Source organism: Lissotriton helveticus, chromosome 10 (assembly GCF_964261635.1).
Source record: "Lissotriton helveticus chromosome 10, aLisHel1.1, whole genome shotgun sequence".
Lineage (NCBI taxonomy): Eukaryota > Metazoa > Chordata > Amphibia > Caudata > Salamandridae > Lissotriton > Lissotriton helveticus.
In genome coordinates, this window is record NC_136071.1 from 935,981,027 (window position 1) to 936,006,316 (window position 25,290).

Genomic DNA, 25,290 nt, shown 5'->3' on the forward strand with positions numbered 1-25,290 from the left:
GTTAGGAAATAGCATTTAGAAAACCTTATTTTACTCACACAAAACCATTGAAATTCCATATATAGTTAGTTGCACTAACTATATATCGCGCACCTGCAATCCACTGCTGATGATGTCACATATTACATCATTCATGACATGGTCAGTGACATCACTGATGACATCACTGATGACATCTCAAATGACATCACTGATGACATCACTGATGACATCTCATTTGACATTACTGATCACATAACTGATGACATCATTCATGTGATGATACAATGAACCTCTTCAGACTCTAATATAACCTTAGATACACTCGGTGTAAACAGACACTCACAGACTGTCACTCATCCATGGAGTTACTCACACACCTAGTCAGTCTTGCAAAGAATCAATCACACCTCGATTTCCTCAACTATATAGTTATACACACCTTACTTATTGGAACATATAATAACACATATTTACTCTGTTATACAATCCCTGATACAAGTTCACAATAATCCATACAGCCACTCACACATTCACTGGCTCTTATGCACAGTTATTTATATATGTCAACTATCACATGTACTGTGTTTTACATATGTACTTACTTTGACATGTAGCACTGAGATATCCATTCACTCACCAATACACTCATGCACACAGTCAACCGCCCATACAGATGTTTCCACATGCACTTTTGAACCCATACATCTAGTGAATCAACTGCTCACACATCTATGCACAGAGTCATACACCTCCCAGACACCCACACACACACTCAGTCTCCCATACAAATACTTGGGCAACTAATCAATAACCCATATAGTTAGTCATATAGCTAATGATCAACACATGCATCAGATTACAAAACAACAGACACAATGATGCACAATTTAAAACAGTTTAGTCACTAACCCATGCACTCAGTGAGACACATTTAATCACTCACTTATACAGTCAGTCATGCACCTACTAAATCCTTCATCCAGACACTTATACATCCACTCATTCTTCAATATGTAAGACATATTTTAACTTTACAGAAGCATACAGTCACTGGATGTTGTCATCAGTGATGTCATCAGTGATGTCATTTGAGATGTCATCAGTGATGTCATCAGTGATGTCACTGACCATGTCATGAATGATGTAATATGTGACATCATCAGCAGTGGATTGCAGGTGCGCGATATATAGTTAGTGCAACTAACTATATATGGAATTTCAATGGTTTTGTGTGAGTAAAATAAGGTTTTCTAAATGCTATTTCCTAACTATATATGGTCTATAACCTATGGTTTTTTCAGTGAATTTTCAAGGTTTTGTAAATGCTAATTCCTAACTATATATGGTCTATAACCTATGGTTTTTTCTGTGAATTTCATTGGTTTTTTAACAGCTAATATCTGTAGCTGTAAAATGTATTCTTCTTTAAATCCAAAAATATATTTTATATGTTTATGAATAATTTTTTTTTTAAATATTTTTTTTTCTTCGTTCCCGCTTCGCGAATCGGGAAGCTTCCCGTTAGCTGACCTTGATGCCGCGAAATAGACCGCGAGCCGGTAAACGTTTCTTTACCGCAAGTGCCGCGTTAGAAAACAACATCGTGACGCCTCCCGTCCGCATGACGTTCCACGTTGTCGCTTGATACGTCATATGACGTGCTACGTTAGCGAACTGGTACGCGAAGCGAGTGCCAAAGCGCAGGTTTCTGGAAGCAAACAGGGAGGCCCTGCAAAGCGCTTAACGTAAACACAGCAAGTCATGTGACTTGGTAATAACACTTTTCATTGGTTCATTTCACTTTTGGTTTCCTAATGATGTAAGACTAGGTCATATAATCTAAAATGAACACTTTTGATTGGTTGAGAACTCTTGTTTTTCCCAAATGATGAAAATCCCTCCTTCTTTCCTCACTCTGACTTTCATCATTGTGAGAGAAAGACCCTTTGTGATCACTGAGCAATGGCTTCTTTAGTAGCTTCAGCTGGTGCTTCCCCACCACCTCCACCACATCCAAGGAAGAGTGGACCACCTGCTCAAGTTGTAATTCAACAAGAAGAAGAAGAAGAGGAACAGGAGGACGAGCACGAAGAGAGGCAGTTTTTGCCTGAGCAGCCCAAGACGTCTCACCGGAAAGAAAACTTCATTTGGCAATTTTTTAAAATTCCCAAAGGTCAGAAAAAAGTAAATGCAAGATACGTAACTTGCCTTATATGTCAAGATAGACTGTCCAGAGGGACCGACAAAAAATACAGTTTCGGAAACTACACAATGCATCGCCATATGACTAGGTGGCATCCTAACAACTACAGTGCTGCACAGTTTCGGAACGACCTAGATAATCTCCCTATTATGGCCAGAAGATCTGTTGTACCGGAAGTAACGGGACCAGAGGGCAGGGAGATGGTGCCAAATATACAAATGAGATTTGGTGAAGTAAAACACACCTGCGTATTTTGCGATGGATTCATTTCCTACGGAGAAAGAAGCATCACTCTGATCAACAGAGCTATTGACTATCATATGCAAGTTTGTCCGAAACGCCCAAAATAATAAATACTTCTTTTTTTTGTTTTGTTGCTCCTGTTGAGCCCTTTACAATGAATCGTTTTCATTGCCCCCTCCAAGAAAAACCCAAAAAAATATAAAACTGTTCCGAAAAATTCAAAAACAGTAAAAAAATGTTCAGAAAAATAAAAATAAAAGTTCTTTTCAGAACTACCTCCCCGTTATTAAAAAATTGGTACAATATTTGGAACTGTGCCAACCTCTATTTCTCTTAGTTCTCTTCCTAGTTCGCTCGCTGGTACGCGAACTGGAAGCGAACCAAAAACAGTAAGTATAAGGGAAGGAAACACACACTTATGTTAAAAGAAAGACAGCTATAGGGGAGTAAACTAGAGATACTATTACCCATAATCCACTACTGATGATGTCACATATTACATCATTCATGACATGCTCAGTGACATCATCAGCAGAGGATTGCGGGTTTTTTGGCAACATGCCTTATCCACGGTTTAATAACGCTGCCTTTTGCTTTATATAAGTTTTCAAATTGTATGAAATATATACCAATAGGTCTTTATGAACCTTTAGGTAGTGCTTTTGTTCATGAGGTCTGGTCGCTTCCATACACATACAGATGTTTCAAAGATGATCAAGAAGTTTATCTGAATGGAGAGGAATGCACTGAGACGCCAGATCATTCACTAATGTGTAGGCACATACAGTTACACGATTCATGCAACAAACACCGACCAAATATGGCTTGCGTGTTGCAAGGCACGCCAGTTCCTGCTATCATCCCCACGTTCAAGTTGTTGGAAAATGGTAGTTATTTGATGCTCAATAATGAAGATTGTTCTGAGTTAATTAAAAGTATTCCTTTTATCGTAACAGTAAGTGAACGGGTTATTTGCTGCAGAAATGTTCTATTTCCTCCCACACATGAACATAGGGAGTTTTCAATCTGGTCACAAATACCAACCTTGGGACACGTTTCAACGGCATGACAAGAATAAGAGCTCTTTTGTCTCAGAGAGAGGTGGCCTTGAGTTCGGCCCGTGAAACTTTCCTACTTCACATAGCGAACACCCGTACACAGGTTTGCCTTTCAATTTCAGCAACATGTTTCCGACTATCTTTAACGCATCCTCCACAAAATCCCTGGCACACTTTTTTAAAGTTGTTACCAGTGGTCTCGTGACTTCATTTGAGAAAATCTTTGGAGTCATCCCTGCTCCCTTTCATTCCATTTTCTCCACTCTGGTTCGTGGATTGCATTTTTACTTGCATTACCAGCGGACGCTCTTGTGCTTTTTTACATTTTTAAATATGGATGTCCCTCCTATGCAACCTCCGACCCTGCAGCTGCTGACACTGTTCCGCAATCGCATGCTAGAATATTATGGCACAATGCCGTTGGCGATATTAAGCACGGCATATGGATTATCTTTTCGGTTCTCCTACTTCACCTGTGTCCAGCCTGTATTTCACTGCCTGACCTGTGATTTCGATTGGGCCATTGATTTGTGTCTCTGCGGACCGGTTTCTCCTGACGTCGACTTTAATCAGCTGATGACTCCTATCATTACTCACGAGTTGATTTGTCCTGGCGAAAGGATTATGGCTGTGGCATTGATGCATGGACTACTTGGTCCCTGGAATTTACTGGCGGCAGCACAGTCTTTCTTGGAACACAGCTTTCTTGAAAACCCACCGAGCTGTCCTCTGATGGTGATAGAGGATCCGGTGCTGGGAGAGCACGTATGTTCTTTTCCGCTTTTAAATTGGATGGCTGAACTGTTTTCGGATGAAGACGGTGACTTCCTATTGGAGGCTGTTGCAGCTTATTTTGCATACACAGTTATGTCATAGACCTTTTTCATGTTTGATATGCTGAGTACTAGCATTTCATTGACAATTCATTGACTTATTTGTCAAGTTTTTATTATTTACCTTGCCTATTGGCTTAAGACTCGATAAAGTACTTGGCTGTTTTATTTTTCTTTAGCATTGAATTTTCCTAGTTTTTAATGCTTTACCTTGCGGACCGTCCACATATAAACTTGCAATCTGCTCTCATGAGATGGCACTTCTATTATCTTATTCAGTTCGTTTCCGGATCATGAGGAGGTGTCATCTAGGTCCTGGATATCTTTACACCGTGTTAAGTTAGCATGGGCTCATTACCGGTTTAAACGCCATTTTTCCTTTTTTGCAACTTCTGCACACGACACTTAGTTGTTGCTTTAGCTTTCCACCTAGTAGTTCATCGTGGTTTACATGAGAATAATATGTTATTGGTCTACTATCTGCTTTACTTGTTAAACTATATCTGTACAGCGAGTGCTAAAGTTTCAAGAACAACACGATACAGAATTGTTATGAGGTCTGATCTCCACGACTTCATACTCATAACATAAGTGCAACTTCTGCCAATTCTGGGCATGAGGCGGGTTTTATATTGCTTTGCCGAACACACATACACAACAGTTGATGCGGTTCACATGAAGAGAGAGCTGGTGTATGCTGATGTGATTCCTTCAAATCTAAGACACTAAAGTATGGACACGCCCTAAACCAACACAAAGAGACCTTCTTAGCAAATAATATAATATGTGTATTAGGGAGGGTGAGATATAAGCAGCCGCGGGCCGTGGAGGGAGTTACGATGGGGCAGGGAGGCGGGGAGGGGGAGAAGCAGGGTGGAGCCCTCTCTACCTTGCCCCTCCCCCTCCCCGCCTCCCTGCCCCACCGTAACTCCCTCCACGGCCCGCGGCTGCTTATAAGTGTTGCTAACTCTTATTCATTTACAGCATGTTAACATACTGTCACCATTCGCTTTTTATGTACTAGTAACTATGCTGGTAATTTTGCTACTGATAATATGTGTACTTGTATTCTCCACCCTGCTTCTCCCCCTCCCCGCCTCCCTGCCTCACCGTAACTCCCTCCACGGCCCGCGGCTGCTTATAAGTGTTGCTAACTCTTATTCATTTACAGCATGTTAACATACTATCACCATTCACTTTTTATGTACTAGTAACTATGCTGGTAATTTTGCTACTGATAATATGTGTACTTTTATTATCTAAGGTACTACGCCTGAGAAGACGGCATTAGTAAATAAACATTTCAAATACACATGTGTTCTTCTTAACTCCATGTTCTGGTTTCTAAGAAATATATAACGACCGACTGTTCATGAGTTCCACGTATCCTGAGGTACTATAAGTTCATATTCTGGATTGTCTAAACATTGAGAGTTTGTTATATCCAATGTGACACTGTACCTAGCTTGCTAAATAGTTTTTGATTACTAACGTGAGTTTTGGGACACCCTAATTCGCCGAGGTTCCAATCCTCTGTCCACAGTTCTGTGTGAGAACAGAAACCCTGCGACAGGGGCACCCCCGACCCTTGCTGGAGCTTCATCACACTTGCGATACAACTCCAGCAATGCGCCACCTTTACGGCACAGATACATCACGCATCTGTGCTGTTTTTGCCCCATGATGCGCCGCATTGTAAATGCAGCACACCATAGGTGACGGAACAGCGGCACAGAATGACTAACACATCCCTGGTGATGCGCCAGTCATCATAAATCTATCCCTATGCTTCTTATCTTGTTAGAGATGAACCGCCATATGTATCATCAAAGTTATTTGCATTTCCTAAATAGCGAACTTTAAGGAATAAATAGCGATTCTTTACCATTCCTAGTTTGTGATGAGCTATTTGCTAATTAGCCGAATGTAGCCCAATGAAGCCCAATGTAGCCCAATGTAGCCCAAAGATGGCCGCCAGACACACAAAAAAACAAATGTAGCCCAAATATCAGCCAGATGTAGCCCAACTATAGCCCAGTGACAGAATGACCAATCAGCTTCGCAAACCTCCGTTACGCGAAGCGGAGCGCTGTTACAGATATATATCTTTTTTTGAACGTTAATTTCTCAAAATCCACTGGAGCACATATATTGAGACCTAGCAAAGGCACATCGGGCTACCAGTCCCTAATATTTTGCCAAGTTTCGTGCAAATCCATTCAGCCGTTCAATTATTATTTTTATTATTTTTTTTTGCCCCGCGGGGCCCTTTTAAAACCTCCACATCAAACCTAGGGGGTCAGCGAGGATCTACTATGCCCCCTTATAGTTATTTCCCCCTTTGTTTTGACCTCCTCTTGTCTCTCGATCCTACCGAGAGACAAGATGGCGGCCGCTACGGACTGTTTGGAATGTTGACAGACGCCGGAGAACCAATCAGCTTCGCTTCACAAAGCTCCGTTGCGCGAAAAGTCCGCGAACCAGAGCGCTAACCGGTCCGCTGTTACAGATATATATCTTTTTTTAAACGTTAATTTCTCAAAATCCACTGGAGCACATATATTGAGACCTACAAAAGGCACATCGGGCTACCAGTCCCTACAATTTTGCCAAGTTTCGTGCAAATCCATTCAGCCGTTCGGGCTAAAAGTGAGGCCAACCGCCCTATGGAAAACTCAATGTTAAAAACACGTTTTGGGACCCCCCTTTTTTCTCGGCCCCCACTGGACGAACCCCCCCCAAATTTTTAAGGGCTGCTCAGAAACAAAATGTGCCATTTTCCTGAAAATTTCAGCCAATTCCGTCCACAAACGCCAAAGTTATTAGACATAGAATTTTCAAAAAACCCATAGAGAAAAAATCCTAACTATATATACCTACTGGCGACCGCCAGTAGGTAATATATATATATATATATATATATATATATATATATATATATATATATATATATATATTACCTACTGGCGGTCGCCAGTAGGTATATATAGTTAGGATTTTTTTGAATAGGGATTTCTGAAAATTCTATGTTGAATAACTTTGGCGTTGATGGACGGAATTGGCTGAAATTTTCAGGAAAATGGCACATTTTGTTTCTGAACGTCCCCTGAAAGTTTGGGGGGGTTTCGTCAAGCGGGGGCCAAGAAAAAAGGGGGGTCCACAAACGTGTTTTTAAGATTGAGTTTTCCATAGGGCGGTTGGACTCACTTTTAGCTCGAACGGCTGAATGGATTTCCACAAAACTTGGCAAAATTGTTGGGACTGGTAGCCCGATGTGCCTTTGCTATGTCTCAAGATATATGCTCCAGTGGTTTTTACGAAAATTAACTTTGAAAAATATATATTGGGCTATATATATGTTAGAGCCCAAATGTAGCCCAATGTAGCCCAATGTAGCCCAAAGATGGCCACCAGAGACAAAAAAAACAAATGTAGCCCAAATATCAGCCAGATGTAGCCCAACTATAGCCCAGTGACAGAATGTCCCAGAGTGTTCTAAAGAACAACTAGAGCGCTAACAGTCTTACTTATGACAAAAGTATGGCACACCTGAAGTCATCTTGATTGGAATAAAGTGTTAACACTTAAAGCATTTAATTTGCAAAGGAACAAAATGAGGGGGTTCATTTTGCCATAGAAGTTATGATTAGTGCTGAAGAAAGAAAAATTAGGGCACATTTTGAGTGACTTCGCAAATCCTCTTATATTTCATTAAAAAAATTCTGATATGCAGTCTCCCAAGATGGCCACCAGAGACAAAAGAGCCCAAATGTAGCCCAAATATCAGCCAGATGTAGCCCAACTATAGCCCAATGACAGAATGTCCCAGAGTGTTCTAAAGAACAACTAGAACGCTAACAGTCTTACTTATGACAAAAGTATGGCACACCTGAAGTCATCTTGATTGGAATAAAGTGGTAACACTTAATACATTTAATTTGAAAAGGAACAAATTGAGGGGTTTCATTTTGCCATAGAAATGTTATATATATATATATATTACCTACTGGCAGTCGCCAGTAGGTATATATAGTTAGGATTTTTTTGAATAGGGATTTCTGAAAATTCTATGTTGAATAACTTTGGCGTTGATAGACGGAATTGGCTGAAATTTTCAGGAAAATGGCACATTTTGGTTCTGAGCGTCCCCTGAAAGTTTGGGGGGGTTTCGTCAAGCGGGGCCGAGAAAAAAGGGGGGGTCCCAAAACGTATTTTTAACATTGAGTTTTCCATAGGGCGGTTGGACTCACTTTTAGCTCGAACGGCTGAATGGATTTCCACAAAACTTGGCAAAATTGTAGGGACTGGTAGCCCGATGTGCCTTTGCTATGTCTCAAGATATATGCTCCAGTGGTTTTTACGAAAATTAACTTTGAAAAATATATATTGGGCTACATTGGGCTATATATATGTTAGAGCCCAAATGTAGCCCAATGTAGCCCAATGTAGCCCAATGTAGCCCAAAGATGGCTACCAGAGACAAAAAAAAACAAATGTAGCCCAAATATCAGCCAGATGTAGCCCAACTATAGCCCAGTGACAGAATGTCCCAGAGTGTTCTAAAGAACAACTAGAGCGCTAACAGTCTTACTTATGACAAAAGTATGGCACACCTGAAGTCATCTTGATTGGAATAAAGTGTTAACACTTAAAACATTTAATTTGCAAAGGAACAAAATGAGGGGGTTCATTTTGCCATAGAAATTATGATTAGTGCTGAAGAAAGAAAAATTAGGGCACATTTTGAGTGACTTCTCAAATCCTCTTATATTTCATTAAAAAAATTCTGATATGCAGTCTCCCAAGATGGCCACCAGAGACAAAAGAGCCCAAATGTAGCCCAAATATCAGCCAGATGTAGCCCAACTATAGCCCAATGACAGAATGTCCCAGAGTGTTCTAAAGAACAACTAGAACGCTAACAGTCTTACTTATGACAAAAGTACGGCACACCTGAAGTCATCTTGATTGGAATAAAGTGGTAACACTTAATACATTTAATTTGAAAAGGAACAAAATGAGGGGTTTCATTTTGCCATAGAAATGTTATATATATATATATATATATATATATATATATATATATATATATATATATATATATATATATATATATATATATATATATATATATATATATATATATTACCTACTGACGGTCGCCAGTAGGTATATATAGTTAGGATTTTTTTGAATAGGGATTTCTGAAAATTCTATGTTGAATAACTTTGGCGTTGATGGACGGAATTGGCTGACATTTTCAGGAAAATGGCACCGTTTGTTTCTGAGCGTCCCCTGAAAGTCTGGGGGGGTTTCGTCAAGCGGGGGCTGAGATAAAAGGGAGGTCCCAAAACATGTTTTTAACATTGAGTTTTCCATAGGGCGGTTGGACTCACTTTTAGCTCGAACGGCTAAATGGATTTCTATGAAACTTGGCAAAATTGCAGAGACTGTTTGCCCGATGTGCCTTTGCTAGGTCTCAAGATATGTGCTCCAGTGGATTTTGAGAAATTAACGTTCAAAAAAATATATATATCTGTGACAGCGTCCCGGTTAGCGCCCCGGTTCGCGTACCAGACGCGTAACGGAACTTCGCGAGGAGAAGCGGATTGGCTCTCCGGTGACTGTCAACATTCTAAACAGTCCTGAGCGGCCGCCATCTTGTCTCTCGGTAGGATCGAGAGACAAGAGGTGGAAATAAACGAAGGGGGAAATGAATGAAAGGGGGCAAGGTAGACCCCTCCTGACCCCCTAGGATTGATGTGGGGGCTATTAAAGGGCCCCGCGGGGCAAAAAAATAAAATAAAGTTTTTTTTTTATTTTTCGCGGTGGAAGCGCTACCCGGTACGCGAACCGGGTAGCTCACCGGTAGCGTAACGGGAGTCCGCCATCTTGTGTTTCGGACGAATTTAGTCACAAGATGGAGGATAAACAATGTTGGGAATGGGTATAAGGGGGCACGGGAGACATATCCTGACCCCCTAGGTTTTCTGAGGGTGGCTGAGGAGGCCCATATATGTAAAAAAAAAATTTGCACGGTTAGCGCCCGGTCCACGCACCGGGTAGCGTTCCGGAAAGCGTAACAAGGGGAAAACCAAGGGAAATATCAAAATAATATTTTTGAGTGCTTTGAGGTAGGGTAGCTCTGAATAGAGCTGTTGTGTTGTGTGGGTGATGTAAGTACCAACATGTAGGTACCAATGAAGAGTCTAAAATTCAATGTACACCATCTCCTCTGTGGATATTTTGTATGTTCTAATATGGGTTATTTAAATGTAAATGTGTGGAAAAGCACTTCATGCTTTAAAGCAATTGTATTTTTGAACTGATTGTTCTTTTCTCTTAGTCCTCCTCTTTGTTTTTTTTCCCCACACTCTTCTTCAGCATGATAGTTGATAAATCCGTTCCCTCAAAAAATTTATATACATAAAAAAATTATATTAAATACATATAAAATATATTTTTCCTTTAAAAGAAGAATACATTTTACAGCTTTTGATATTTGCTATTAAAAAACCATTGAAATTCACTGAAAAAACCATAGGTTATAGACCATATATAGTTAGGAATTAGCATTTACAAAACCTTGAAAATTCACTGAAAAAACCATAGGTTATAGACCATATATAGTTAGGAATTAGCATTTACAAAACCTTATTTTACTCACACAAAACCATTGAAATTCGCATATATAGTTAGTTGCACTAACTATATATCGCGCACCCGCAATCCACTGCTGATCATGTCACATATTACATCATTCATGACATGGTCAGTGACATCACTGATGACATCACTGATGACATCTCAAATGACATCACTGATGACAACATCCAGTGACTGTATGTTTCTGTAAAGTTAAAATATGTCTTACATATTGAAGAATGAGTGGATGTATAAGTGTCTGGATGAAGGATTTAGTAGGTGCATGACTGACTGTATGAGTGAGCGATTAAATGTGTCTCACTGAGTGCATGGGTTAGTGACTAAACTGTCTTAATTTGTGCATCATTATGTCTGTTGTTCTGTAAACTGCTGCATGTGTTGATCAGTAGCTATATGAGTAACTATATGGGTTATTGATTGGTTGCCCAAGTATTTGTATGGGAGACTGAGTGTGTGTGTGGGTGGCTGGGAGGTGTATGACTCTGTGCATAGATGTGTGAGCAGTTGATTCACTAGATGTATGGGTTCAAAAGTGCATGTGGAAACAGCTGTATGGGTGGTTGACTGTGTGCATGAGTGTATTGGTGAGTGAATGGATATCTCAGTGCTACATGTCAAAGTAAGTACATATGTAAAACAGTGCATGTGAGAGTTGACATATATAAATAACTGGCATAGGAGCCAGTGAATGTGTGAGTGGTTGTATGGATCATTGTGAACTTGTATCAGGGATTGTATAAGAGAGTAAATATGTGTTAGTGTATGTTTGAATAAGTAAGGTGTGTATAACTGTATAGTTGAGGAAATGGAGGTGTGATTGATTCTTTGCATGACTGACTAGGTGTGTGAGTAACTCCATGGATGAGTGACAGTCTGTGAGTGTCTGTTTACACTGAGTGTATCTAAGGTTATATTAGAGTCTGAAGAGGTTCATCGTATTATCACATGAATGATGTCATCAGTGATGTGATCAGTAATGTCAAATGAGATGTCATCAGTGATGTCATCAGTGATGTCATTTGAGATGTCATCAGTGATGTCATCAGTGATGTCATTTGAGATGTCATCAGTGATGTCATCAGTGATGTCATTTGAGATGTCATCAGTGATGTCATCAGTGATGTCATTTGAGATGTCATCAGTGATGTCACTGACCATGTCATGAATGATGTAATATGTGACATGATCAGCAGTGGATTGCGGGTGCGCGATATATAGTTAGTGCAACTAACTATATATGCGAATTTCAATGGTTTTGTGTGAGTAAAATAAGGTTTTGTAAATGCTAATTCCTAACTATATATGGTGTATAACCTATGGTTTTTTCTGTGAATTTTCAAGGTTTTGTAAATGCTAATTCCTAACTATATATGGTCTATAACCTATGTTTTTTTCAGTGAATATATATATATATATATATGTATATATATATATATATACACACACACACACACACACACACACACACACACACACACACAAGCACACACCTACTGGCAATAGCCAGTAGGTAGTTATAGTTGGGACCAAAGTTTCCATATGAAAAGCATTTTTTGTTTTGCCAATAACTTTGGTGCCACATTACGAATCTCCACGAAAGTTTCACAAAACCTCGCCGTTTCGGGTGATCCATCAAGTGGGGGCTGAGAAAAAAGGGAGTTCCCAAAATATGTTACGCCCATGTTAAGTCTATGTGGAATTTTACATTTTTTTAACACAACTACAACAAACTGCTGAACGTAATTCCACCAAATTTTGGAGAAAGCGAAATGTTGGTCTAGAAAGTGATTTGGTGTAAATCCGTTCAGTAAGTCCAATTGGTCGCACACTGCTTGTCCTACCAGCGTGTTACCCCAAAGCATTATGGTCCATGAAGTAAGCATCAGCGGGTGCGCCTCTGCCAAAGTCTTGAGCAAAAATCACTGTCGCGTTGGCCATCCCTGGACACGTGTTTCGAGGTTGTTACCTCTCGTCAGCAGGGAATAGGCATGTATGTAAGGGTGCTGCGTAGGCTGCCATAAAATATTCTCAGGTCCGGTACCGCTCGTGGCACGCAGGCCATTTTTTAAAGTATATAATTAGAAAAAGAGCAAGACCCGGGGGAAGGGGCCCCCGGGGCCAAGAATGTGCTGAAAGAGAGGGCGCTCTGCCCACCTTCATTTGAATTATAAAAAAAATCGAAATAAAGGCCTGGCCCCAGTGGATGGTGGCCGTAATTGGATTGGGAGGGGTCGTGCATCCCACTGCCTCACGAGCCAAGTGGACTTCATCCCCCAACTAGTAGTGCACCAGGACGCACGTTTGCTGAGTGGTGGACAAAGGAGGTATTGCCTCCTATCAGGTCTCATCAATCCTGCTGTGTGAGACTTACTGGAGGTAATAGCAGGGGTAGTTGGCCCCCAAGGACGTCCTTAGGGGCCAACTACCCCTCCTGTTATCTATTATAAGTCCCACACAGCTGGATTGCTAAGAGGTCTTCGGAGGACATTCCCCTTTCTCCAACACTCTGCAAACGAGGCTCATGGTGCACTATTGGTTGGGAGATGAAGCCCACTTTACTCCTGAGGGACCTTGGGGGCTATGAAACACTCCTGGTCCTCCTGCGGGATTCCTGAGAGCTGGTCGGAGGCCCAGACCTCTCTGCAAGCATGACTACTGGTTAAAATACAAAAAAAATCACTGAAAAAACAAAAGATTACAGTGACGTAATAGTTATGAAATCTTTTTTTTTTTTAAACTTAGAAATTCACAGTGAAAAAATCAAAGGCTACAGATATGTTTGAGTTAGGCTCAGGTTTCACTTGTACAAAACCAGGTGAGCTAACTATAACTCACTCCCCCGTGATGCACTGCTTATGACCTCCCATATTAAAACCTCGATTTGTAGCCTGTGCCTGTCTCCAGAAAATGAGGAGTCAAGCTACTTTGCATTTCAGGTGTTTAAAAACAAAAGACAATAAGATATCAATTGGAATGCCACTGGGCTCATTTCAAAAGGCATCATTGAGGCACCACCAACATACTTGACATCTTTGGCCCAGAAAATATCAAGGGAGTGGCATACAAAGAGAATATCCCATCGGATATCCCACTGGCTCAAGGAGATAAAGGCCTCGAGAATCTGCCTCCCTCAGCAGTCGAGGAGGAGGAAGTTCCATTGAAACAAGTCAGAGGGCACAGGACAAAAACGATGCCCAGAACCAATGTCCCTCGAATATGCCTGAGGATAGAACACCTAAGGTATCAACCTTGGAAGCCTTCCATTCTCAAACAGAGATGTGGGGCATTGAGTTCTGAGACTAGCCACTAAAGGCATTGACCTTCAGGTTTGGGTCCAGGCTCATAGACCTCTTACTCTTGACAGACTCCCTTAGCTCTGGAAAAGCCTTGATCCAGGGGCTTCACACTTCAGCACCAACTAAAACTGAATCTCCGTCAAGCCACCATCAGAGTTGAGATCCGGAAGCCGGCATTGAAAAGGATCTCAACACCGATGGCCTGCTTATCAAAGATAAACGTACACTTTTGTGTAGTTTTACTATTTTTTTCAGTATTTACAAACTATGATTTAATAGTAACTTCTTGATTTCCTTAGCTGGGGCAGAGAACTCCACACATAAAAAGATGGGCCTGCCACTTTGCAGGTGAAAGGAACCGAAAACATCTTCAGGAGGAGTGCTCTCTGATATCTTCCGAGAGTCCACGACCCCAGGGCCCCTCTAGGGGAGCAGGGCCTAGGCAGGTCCATTTGAAATGGTCAGCTGGACAGTTGCAGAGAGGCCTCTGCAAATTGGTTGTGTCTTGTAGCTCAAACATGAGGTCAGCCAACTGATCCACTTCTGGAAAGCCTGATTTCAAGGCAGGCAGACAACATGGCAGTCCTTCTGAATCTTCTACTGGCCCAGGAGTGTTTTGCTGGGAGGTTCTTAAGTTGTCAGTTTTATACCTTGTGCCAGCCTTGGTTACTAACCCCGATATCTGGTTCTGGTTAGTTCTTCTCCCTGGATTTGGCCCCAAACTGTCTACAGTGACAAAGGCAATGACAGGCCTGTTGTCAGGTGTCTTTGTGTGTGCTAAAATGCAGGACAAAGGTCTTTCCCAGCCTCTCCCACCACACCTAGGCCTCTTTTGTCTCTATATGGAAGCAAAGCTGTAGTGAAGGAGGTCCACTCAGGAAGGTAGTATTTCTGGATTCTTTATTCCATGAAGATAACATGTAGTAAGGTACAGGACATCATGTAGTTATGTGGTAAATCGGAGCCCCACTAGGAGCTGCCTGTCAGCTGCTCAGCCCCTGACCAACTCTCGGTCTGCCTCTCTCAGTCCCAACACTCTGAGGCATCTTCAGACTCCAACATTACAATGAGTCAGAGCTCAGGTACTAGCTGAGCAGGGCTGGTAAACACCTTACAGTATAATATGCAGGATACTACATAAGCACCAAAGGAAAACCAATCACAGTCATAGGGCCCTAGACACAGGCAGAAAGGCACGCACCAAACTTTCTAAAAGTGTAGTAACTTCAAGCCAACTTTACCACTAAAGAGGATTTTAAATTACAATTCATTTTGAGTGTACATCTGCATATCTCTATCTGGTCACAAACTGAAATTAGCACTTATTAATTGAATAAAGGTAACCCAGTTTAGTTCTATGCGTGAGGTAGTCTTACAGCAGTGAAAAATTACTTTAGGTGTTTTTCCTGCTAGGTCATGTAAAACCTAAACCGACATTTTCTACTTTTTAAATACCATGTACCTACTTTATGATCCTTCGGGTGAACATTAGGGGTGGCTTATAAACATTAAAAAGGAAGGGTTAGGTCTAGCAAAAGGTTTGTTTTGTCAAGTCAAATGGCAGTTTAAAACTGAACTTCATGCTGCAGTGCCAGGCCTGAGATGTTTTAAAATGTTACTTTAGTGTGTGGCAAAATGAGTGCTGCAGCCCACAAGTGGCATTTAATTTACAGGCCCTGGGTACATGTACTCAAGACTTCTAAGTCAATTAAATGTGTGAATTAGGTGTAGACCAATGTTACCACTTTTTAGGGAGACCACAAACACTTTTTCACTGATTAGCAAGGGTAATTTGCACAGAGTCCTAACTAATGCCAACAAAACCAAGTTCAGCAAAACTGAGTGAATGCCAAAATTCTGGGGTAATAGCACACCAAATATGTCAGCTCTAACAATGTTCAACACCATACACATTGCTGTATCCTGCTTCCCCACAGATACCAGGATGCCAGGGTAGGTAAGGTAGAGCCTTTTATTATTTTTACACAAATACGCTAACACAAAGAGCGCCGAGCGTCTATCTGACTCAAGCTCCGGTCGCTTCTGCCGTTCCCTCGCCTTCGCGCGCTTTCTCTCTGCTCTGCGCGCATGCGCCAGTGTTCCGCTCTTGCTCCGGCGCGCCACGTCATCACGCCGGGCGCCGGAGACTAGAGCGCAACACTACATATCTCCTTTTTTTCCAATAACAAAACAACACTTAAGTCCCAGCTTCAATAGTCACTCATCTCATAGTCTTTGAATCGAGGAGGCAGGGTGACTGCCCTCCCGGTTCGGGTTCGTCTTACCGGTGTGAGCTCTTCCCTGTTATCTTCACCGGGAAGGCACCTCACTCCCTTCTGTGTGCCCGCTTCCTTCTCCCCAGCCGGGGTCGCGTTCACCACAGCTCCTTCCTCTGCCTGTGCTTCCTCAGTCTCTTCTTTGTCCTCTGAAGCAGGTCTTTCTTTCTGCCTCTCATTCCCCATCACAGTCTCTCCATCTCCGTAGGTTTGCTTTTGGCCTTCAGTCTCTTCCTCCTTGTCTGCCGGCCATTGCAGTATCCTGTTGACCTTTGCCATGCGGTCTTGGGACCACACTCTACCGTCACTGAGCAAGGCCGCTCTTCCGTACACTTCTTGAACCTGTAGGGATTTGCTGTACTTGCTTTCGCCTTTCCTTTGGAGAGTTGCTAGCTTGACTCTAACCCATTCCCCTTTTTCCAGAGCAGTGTCATTGGTGTTGTGCCGTTTGTTGTAATGTGTAGCGTACACCTTTTGGGCCCTCTCCAGGTTGTGCTGTACCACCGCCGGCAACCATTTGCTCGTCACTGTTTTTTCTCTCCACACTACATTGTCTCTCGTGAAGGGGAGCCTACCTCTCAGGATTTGAAAGGGACTGTACCCAAGCGCTGTTGGGGTGATCCTGTACGCCCACAGCATGCTCTGAACTTCCGTTTCCCAATCTTTCCCTTGCATTATGGCCGCTTGGATGGATCCCATCAGTACACGGTTAAACCGTTCCACTTGACCATTGCAAGCGGGATGATACACTGCCGTGTGTTTCGACCTTATCCCGTTCCTCTCCATGTACTTGTTCCATTTGTCTGATGTGAGCTGCGGTCCATTGTCACTTAATATTGTTCTCGGTATTCCTTCTCTTAAGAAAAGCGAGGTGAGGAATCTCAGCACCGTGTCCGTGTCCATGGTTTCTTGCACTTCTATCTCCGGCCATTTAGAGTATTTGTCTATGACTACGCACATGTATTTGGCAATACCTTTGTTGTTGAGGACGGGACCCAAAATGTCTACTGCTATATCTTCCCAGGGGTTTTGGGGTCGATCGAATTCCCCCAACGCCGGCCTCAGTGGTCTCAGTATTTTATCAGCTCCTTGGCACTGACCACATTCTCTCACTTGCCTTTCTATCTGACTGTCCATTCCCGGCCACCAGTACATTTGTTTCGCTCTCAACTTCGTCTTTACAATGCCGAGGTGACCTTCGTGAAGTTGATTCAGAAGTAGGGGGATTAGAGAAATTGGCGGTATTACCTTGTCTCCCCGGTACAGGAATATGCCTGAGTCACTCATCGATAGCTCCTCCCGTATCTCATAGTACTTCCTCAGGTCCGCTTTGAGGTGTCTTTTTTCTGGCCATCCAGAGATCAAATGCCGTTTGACCTCCTCCATTTCTCCATCTTTCTCATAGGCAGGGGCCCATTCCTGCCTGCTGATGGTCTTCTCCGCGTCCTCCATCACTGCCACCATCTCGTCAGTGTCAGGTGAGACCGCAGGTGCATCCTCCATGGCAGAGGCTCGGCTCAAATAATCCGCCACTTTATTTTGAGGCCCTGGTAGGTACTCCACGTCGTAGGTGTAGTCGAGGAGCTTGAGTGTCATCTTCGCGATGCGTGGGGTTGCTGTGTCGTGGCCACATGAGGTTAGCACCTTGACCAGTGGCTTATGGTCCGTTTGCAGTTTGAAGCGAGTGCCCCAGACGAATTGTCTAAATTTACCCATGGCCCAAGTGACCGCCAGCATTTCTTTTTCAATTACGCTATATTCCTGCTCCGTGGGGGAGAGCGCTCTGGATGCAAAACTGAGCGTTTCTACAGCGCCATCTGCCCTTTCCTGTGCCAGCACTGCTCCCAGTCCTCTTTCACTGGCATCCGTCGTCAAGATGGTGCCGCTTGTGGGGTCATATCCATGCAGGGGTACTGCACTACTTATGTCGTACTTCAGCCTTTCGAATTCACTCTGTGCTTCCTCATCCCATGTGAACTGTGACTTGTCTCTGATGAGCTGGCGGAGTTTGTGAGTCTTGGTGGCAAAGTGTCTTACGAACTTGCTATAGTACTCCGCCATCCCGAGGAATGACCTCACCTCTTCCTTGTTGACCGGGGCTCTGGCATCGCAAATAGCTTTCACGTTTTGTCTTTTGGGGGAAATTCCTTGGTTCCCTATCTCATGTCCCAGATAGGTGACGGATGACATGCCCAGCCTGCACTTGCTCCACTCAGCCGTGAGACCTCTTTCTTGAAGCACGGTTAGTACTTTAGTTAGCTTCTCGTCATGATCAGCTTTGCTGGTTCCCATGATCAGGATGTCGTCCTGAAAGTACTGGACACCTGGTAAGTCCTTGAATAGGCGGTGCATCAATTTCTGGAACACCGCAGCCACTGAGGCCAGCCCAAACGGCATGCGGCGGAATTGATAACACCCAAAGGGCGTGATGAACGAGGTTAGTTTCCTGCTTGACGGGTGTAAGTCGATCTGATGATACGCCGATGTGAGGTCTATTGTTGAGAACCATGATACTCCCTTAGTTCTAGCCAACATTTCCTCTATCCTTGGTAGGGGAAACTTCTCTACAATTAAGCATTTGTTGAGCTCGCGGAGGTCCACACATAAGCGTACTTTGCCGTTGGGCTTCCTGGCCACGACCAAGGGGGCCAACCACTCCGAGCTGTCTATCCCCTGTCCTTCCAATCTTTGGAGCTCTTACTGGACAGCTTCTTTAACCACAATGGGGATGTTTCTGACTTTGTGGGATACTGGTCGGGCGTCCTCCTTGAGGAGTATTCTGTGCACGAACTTGTCCCGTTTACCCACTGTACCTCCAAACACTTTGGGGAAGGCCTGCTTCAGTTTGTCTTGCTGTGGCCAGGGGTAGTCTTCTGTCAGCAGGATTTTCTCTTTGCCGCCCGGATCCAGCTTGATGCCTAAATCGCCTTGGTCTCTCCAGCCTAGCACTGAGGGTCCCCGCTCTGCCACATACAACTTGCAATACGCAGATCTGCCTCTAAATTCAAACTTCAAGGTGCGGAAACCCACCATGGCGATTGCATTTTCAGTGTATGAAATGGGACAAATGTCTGGCGGATCCAGCTGGGGACCCAGGATGGGCACAAAGTCTTCCTCCCATACCGATCGTTGGACAATGGAGTACGGGGACCCAGAGTCAATTGCAATGTGGACCTTCACTCCCCCTATCAGCATGTCCGTGCGCGGCTTGTCAGAACGCTTGCCCGTCACATCTAATACCTGCTCCTCGACGCATAAAACCATGTCGTCGTCTTCCAGGTCGTCTTCGGTCGGGGCCTCCGACGAGGACTGCCCTACGTACTTCACCACGGTTCTTCTCCCTTTCTTGCGGCACACTTTCTCAAAATGGCCGACCAGGCCGCAGAAGGAGCACCTGGCGCGAAACTAAGGGCACCGTTTGTCCTGCGCTGAATGGTCCGCACTCCCGTACCTGTAGCATGAAAATTTGCTGTCCGTGGGTTGTCTTCCTGGAGCTGATTGTTTCCCTGTCCACTTGGATTCTTGTCTTCTTTCTCCTGTGGCTCCTTTGTACCTTGTGGTCGAGGGCGCATCTTCTATCTTGTTGACCATCTGCCTCTGCGCGCACTCCCTTTTTGCAGATTCCGCACAGCGCTTCGAAAGTTCTGCCTTCTTTACCATGGCGATTACGTCTGTGAGCGATGTCTCTCCCTGTGCCCACAACTTGTCCTGAACCGACTTGTTCGTGGTGTGCATGACTATTTGGTCTTTGATATATTCATCCTGTAGTTGCCCATATTTGCACGTGATGGCTAGGCGTCTCAAGGCCGCCACATAATCATCTATCGACTCTCCTTGCTCCTGCTTCCTTTGCTGGAAGTTGTACCGGTCGACGGATACACATACTGCCGGGCGATAGTGATTGTCTAGGTCTTCTAAAGCATTCTTGAAGACGTCGTCGGCTGTGGCTGGTCTCTCTGCCGGCACTAAGTTCGTGTACACACGTACTCCTTCCGGGCCCAGGTTATGCAGCAGCAGCCTCTTCTTTCTTGCGCTGGGAAATGGCTCACCGTTTTCATCTTCTAAGGCTTCCACATAGTTCTTGGAATACTCCCTCCAGTCCTCCCACTTCATCAGGGGTTCCCCCGGTCTGGGTAGGAAGGGGACGGGCGCTGTGAGAGATGTCATCTGGTTGCTCATTCTGGGCGCTGTTCCTGGCCCTCCGTCACGATTCCCTAGGCTGCCCGGTGCACTGGGGTTTCCTTCTCTACCTGAGTTGTCCCCTTGGCTATTGGGACTGCCAGGCGCACTGATATTTCTATCTCGTGTGGTGCCGGGGAGGTGTACCTTTCCTTCCTCCCTATCACTGTCTCTTCTTTCTGCCAGGGTCTCAGCTACGTGCCCCTCTGCGTTGTGTTGGCTTTGACCAGCCTCGGTGTGGCTAGGGCCACCTGTATACTGGATGCAGGTGTCGTGCGCTGCTGCCACGCTCTTTTGTAAATAGCGCCGTGTTTCTGGGCGAGCTCACGATGTGCCTCTCCAACAGACTCTGACCTGCTTTTATTGCTTGGGTCCCTTGCTGCTGCTTCTCCCGTATTGCTGTGTGGGGGTTGATGGGGTGATCCCAGTCCTCGTCGCCACTGTAATGTTGTATCCTGCTTCCCCACAGATACCAGGATGCCAGGGTAGGTAAGGTAGAGCCTTTTAATATTTTTACACAAATACGCTAACACAAAAAGCGCCGAGCGTCTATCTGACTCAAGCTCCTGTCGCTTCTGCCGTTCCCTCCCCTTCGCGCGCTTTCTCTCTGCTCTGCGCGCATGCGCCAGTGTTCCGCTCTTGCTCCGGCGCGCCACGTCATCACGCCGGGCGCCGGAGACTAGAGCGCAACACTACACACATTCATTGAAAACTGTTTTGTGGATAGTCAAGCCTTCCAGGAGGCTTTGGGTGGCCAAGCTGTACTAAAAACTTTATTGCAAACATCTACAATATCTGCTTGTTAGCCACCTCTTCCGGAACCTTTTTGTTGTTTTTTAATCTACACATAGCATGTGAACTAAACCAGCAGTGGCCGGCACAGGTAAACGCGGTGGGGAGGGGCGGGGTGAGAGGGGGGATATCGACAGATGACGGAATAGGTATAATTAAATAAATAAATAATACATGTGCCGTCGTCTGTTGGCTTCCTCCCCTGCCGCGCCCTGCCTCGCCCTACAACGCTTACCTGAGCCAGCCACCGCTGAACTGCACTAGCACTTTCTGCAAATGGAAATGTTTCTATCTAACCATCATTTTGTAGCTTGTAGTGCTGTCGGGTTCTGTAGATTGACATGGAACGTCCCACCACTCTGGAAGCAAGCTAGCATCTAAGGTGTTTGTTATTATTCAGTTAGTCACAATGCTCAGTACATATTCTGTGTCTTGCCTCACTACTCTCCATTTACATTACTCACCCACTGTTGGAAAAAGAGTCTGAGGTGGAGTCTTTGTCCTGGGCTAATGGAGGAGTCACAACATATCTCGAGACCAAAGACTTCTTCGAAAACAAACAACTTGCAGACTTTGCACCCACCACTAGATGTCAGGAGTCTGCACAGCATGCGAGTCTAAAGCACTACAAGCTACAAACAAATGGATGGTTACACCGTAGGTAACAATTTCCTTCTTGTACCATGTACTGCAAGTGCCAGGGCAGGTGTATTGATGGTCTACACTTGTGTCCAGGAACCATACCAAGCAGGGACTGCGTGCAGGCTCTAATCCTAGGGTATCACCCAGGGCTTACGTCTGGTGGCTGCCTACAGCTAGCTATGGTTTCAAGTCATGTCTAGATGACACTGTCATCACATGGGGTGAGTTCAGTGGGGTGACCGAAGGCTACATAATCATGGCTGGGCGTATTTCAATAATGGCTGGACTTGTTTAAAAAAAGTGCATGAACTTGTGTGATGGGTTACATCCCGAGGAAAAGGCTTTAAGACACAACACACTGTTATTTTTTGAAAAACAAGACAGAGCTAGATCTCAAAATGTTTAAACATATTGTGCAAACGTGTTTTCTGCAGGTATGAAAAAAATCTAGAAGATGCAAAGAAGATTGGAATAAGAAAGGCCATGACAGCCAATATTTCCATGGGTTTCGCTTTCTTGCTCATTTATGCATCATACGCTCTGGCTTTTTGGTATGGAACCTCCTTAATCATAGATGGACAGTCTTATACCATCGGATCTGTGCTTACCGTAAGTTAAAGGAATTTTAGTAATGGCTTAATGCAATATAATGGGCCCATGTTCTGACTCATTGCATCTGATCTTGCACTGCTAGTCTTATTTAGAACCGAGTGATAATGAACTACTGGTAATATGCAGATGTCCCTGTTGAATTCTGTACTCACAAGCTACAAGTCCAGGATGATTGTATTCCCAGAAATCCTCTCACTGAAGATGTATTCGAGAGCCTCGAGTAAATGGCTGCTTAATCTTTTCTTTAGTTATAGTGTCTTTGTGCAGTGTCTCAATTCTTGGGTTTAGTTTAAATAAACTCTCTGAAACAATAAAAATGTTGGCGTCATACTGGAATGAACACATTACAGAAATCTGTAAAACTGTTGGCTAATTCCTGTTGGTCTTCTGCTTCTGTCTTTCACTGTATCCCAGCAAGGTGTACTTAACTGGATTGAATTGGTTTCCATTAACTTTCTTTTCTAGGTCTTTTTCGCTGTCATTATCGGAGCCTTTGGGATTGGTCAAGCTTCTCCCAACATCGAGGCATTTGCTAATGCAAGAGGGGCTGCCTACTCAATTTTTCAGATCATCGATAGTGTAAGTTACTCGTTATTTTTATTTACACACATTTGTAACGATCCCAGCAACACCAGTTTGGGATTTATTTACACATCTTATTGAAAGAAAATTATGTAAAAAAATGGAAACAAAGTGATTATGTGAGTGTACATCTCGTTTCGAAAATGTCGAAGAAAATACTGATTTTTCCGGACCACGGAAAGAATATTTCAGTTAGGCGTGGTGCCTGGTGACTGTATTTAGTGTTCAGATCCTACGCGTGTCCTTCCCTGGTTTCTGTGGGAAACAGCGTTTACAACGCTGCCATTACATTGTGGACTAGTATAATTTAAAATTCCAACACCTCCCCTACTGTTGCGCACACTGGAGTCGGAATAGTAAATTATACTATTCCTAAATCCAGCGCACCCCCTACAGCAAGTCGATCTAATGACTTGTGATGTAAAGGTATCGCGTTCTAACAATGCGGTCGTTGTAATAACTGTGTTGTAATAGAACACAATGTAATAGCATGCATAGTAACATGCTATATTCGTTTCTGTCTGTAATAGCCCGTATATAAAGCAAAGCCAAAGGGGATGATGGACGGATTATTGAATAATGCAAGCACTCACCCCCAGTCAACTGATCTGGGTTTAACCCATCATCATTCTTTAGCTCACTCCGCCACCCCAATTCAGACACGGCCATGTACAAATCAGTCTGACCCTGTGCTTCATGGGAACAGTCCAGCCCGAACTGCCAAGCCATGTCTTCCCTGGACTGGAAACAAGCATCCTGGGACCGGTTTCTGGCTAATCAGCCGTCATCAGCCAGGCTAGCTTGAATCCAGTGGCAAAGTGAGCAAGGGACCCATATCTGGGCATACCATGCCAACTTAGGGTGAACAAAGCAAAACCAAAGGGGATGATGGACGGAGTGCTGAACAATGCAAGCACTCACCCCCAGCTAACTCATCTGGGTTTAATCCATCATCATTCTTTAGCTCACTCCGCCACCCCAGTTCAGACATGGCCATATGCAAATGAGTCCTTATTTAAGATGCACGCGCTCCCGCGTTTCCTTTATGCGCTCCAAAATGCTCCGTACCCAATCCCAGACAGATACTTTGCCCAAATCGACAGTGTGTTACTGGGATTATTATGGGAAGACCACCCACCACGCATTGCTATGAACAAACTCACCATGGGATGGTACCAGGGGGGCATAGGGTTGTCAGACATACAACTCTACTACCAAGCTTCCCAATTGACGGCAGTTAATAGTTGGGTGTTCGGTTCACACGACAATCCCAATTTGCGCACCGAACACTGGCTCATGGGCCGGAGGTGGCTATAATAGGGCGTAGTATATTAATCCCCGTAAGCTTAACTTTACAGGCCCCACAGCCCGTACCGTTGAAGTGTGGCATGGAATCACAAGAAAACTGGGGTGGCAGAACCGTCTAAGTAAAGCAACTCCACTCTGGGAACCTGATATATTGAGTCGACTCAGCAAATGCCCCTGTTTTGATAAATGGGACACTATCGGGATTTCTACAGTGGGGGACATGTGGGTGAAAGGGAAACTGGCCACATTTGCTGACCTCCAGATTAAGTACCACCTTGCACCTCTAAATCAGTCAGGCTATCTCCACTGCCCTACCAAAGGGAACCCCTCTCCCTGACTCTTCCCCATTGGAGGATCGGTAGTATTAGATCCAATAGAACACAAGGCTATCTCCCTAACCTATAAAAAACTGGTAAACAATCGTACTGATCCAATGCAGAAACTACGCATGAATTGGGAGGCTGACCTTGGTGACATAGACGATGAAGACGGGAGAGCCGCCCTTGCCTCTCCCAGAGAAGTATCAATCCCCATGTGCCTCCCCCTCATCCAGCGTAAAATACTCCACCAGGTATACTTTGATGCTAAGCTATTGTTTCAACTGGATAGGCGACCAGA

At 44.0% G+C, this 25,290-nt stretch overlaps 1 protein-coding gene across 1 annotated transcript in view; it reads left to right on the forward strand.

The window, feature by feature from the left end:
• The window catches only part of ABCB1 (ATP binding cassette subfamily B member 1), a 562,371-nt gene that overhangs the window by 249,979 nt on the left and 287,102 nt on the right, over window positions 1–25,290 (forward strand). The window contains exons 9-10 of the mRNA XM_078663595.1: window positions 22,605–22,779; window positions 23,248–23,361. Coding sequence (XP_078519721.1) covers window positions 22,605–22,779; window positions 23,248–23,361 — 289 coding nt within the window. The remainder of the gene's footprint in view (window positions 1–22,604; window positions 22,780–23,247; window positions 23,362–25,290) is intronic.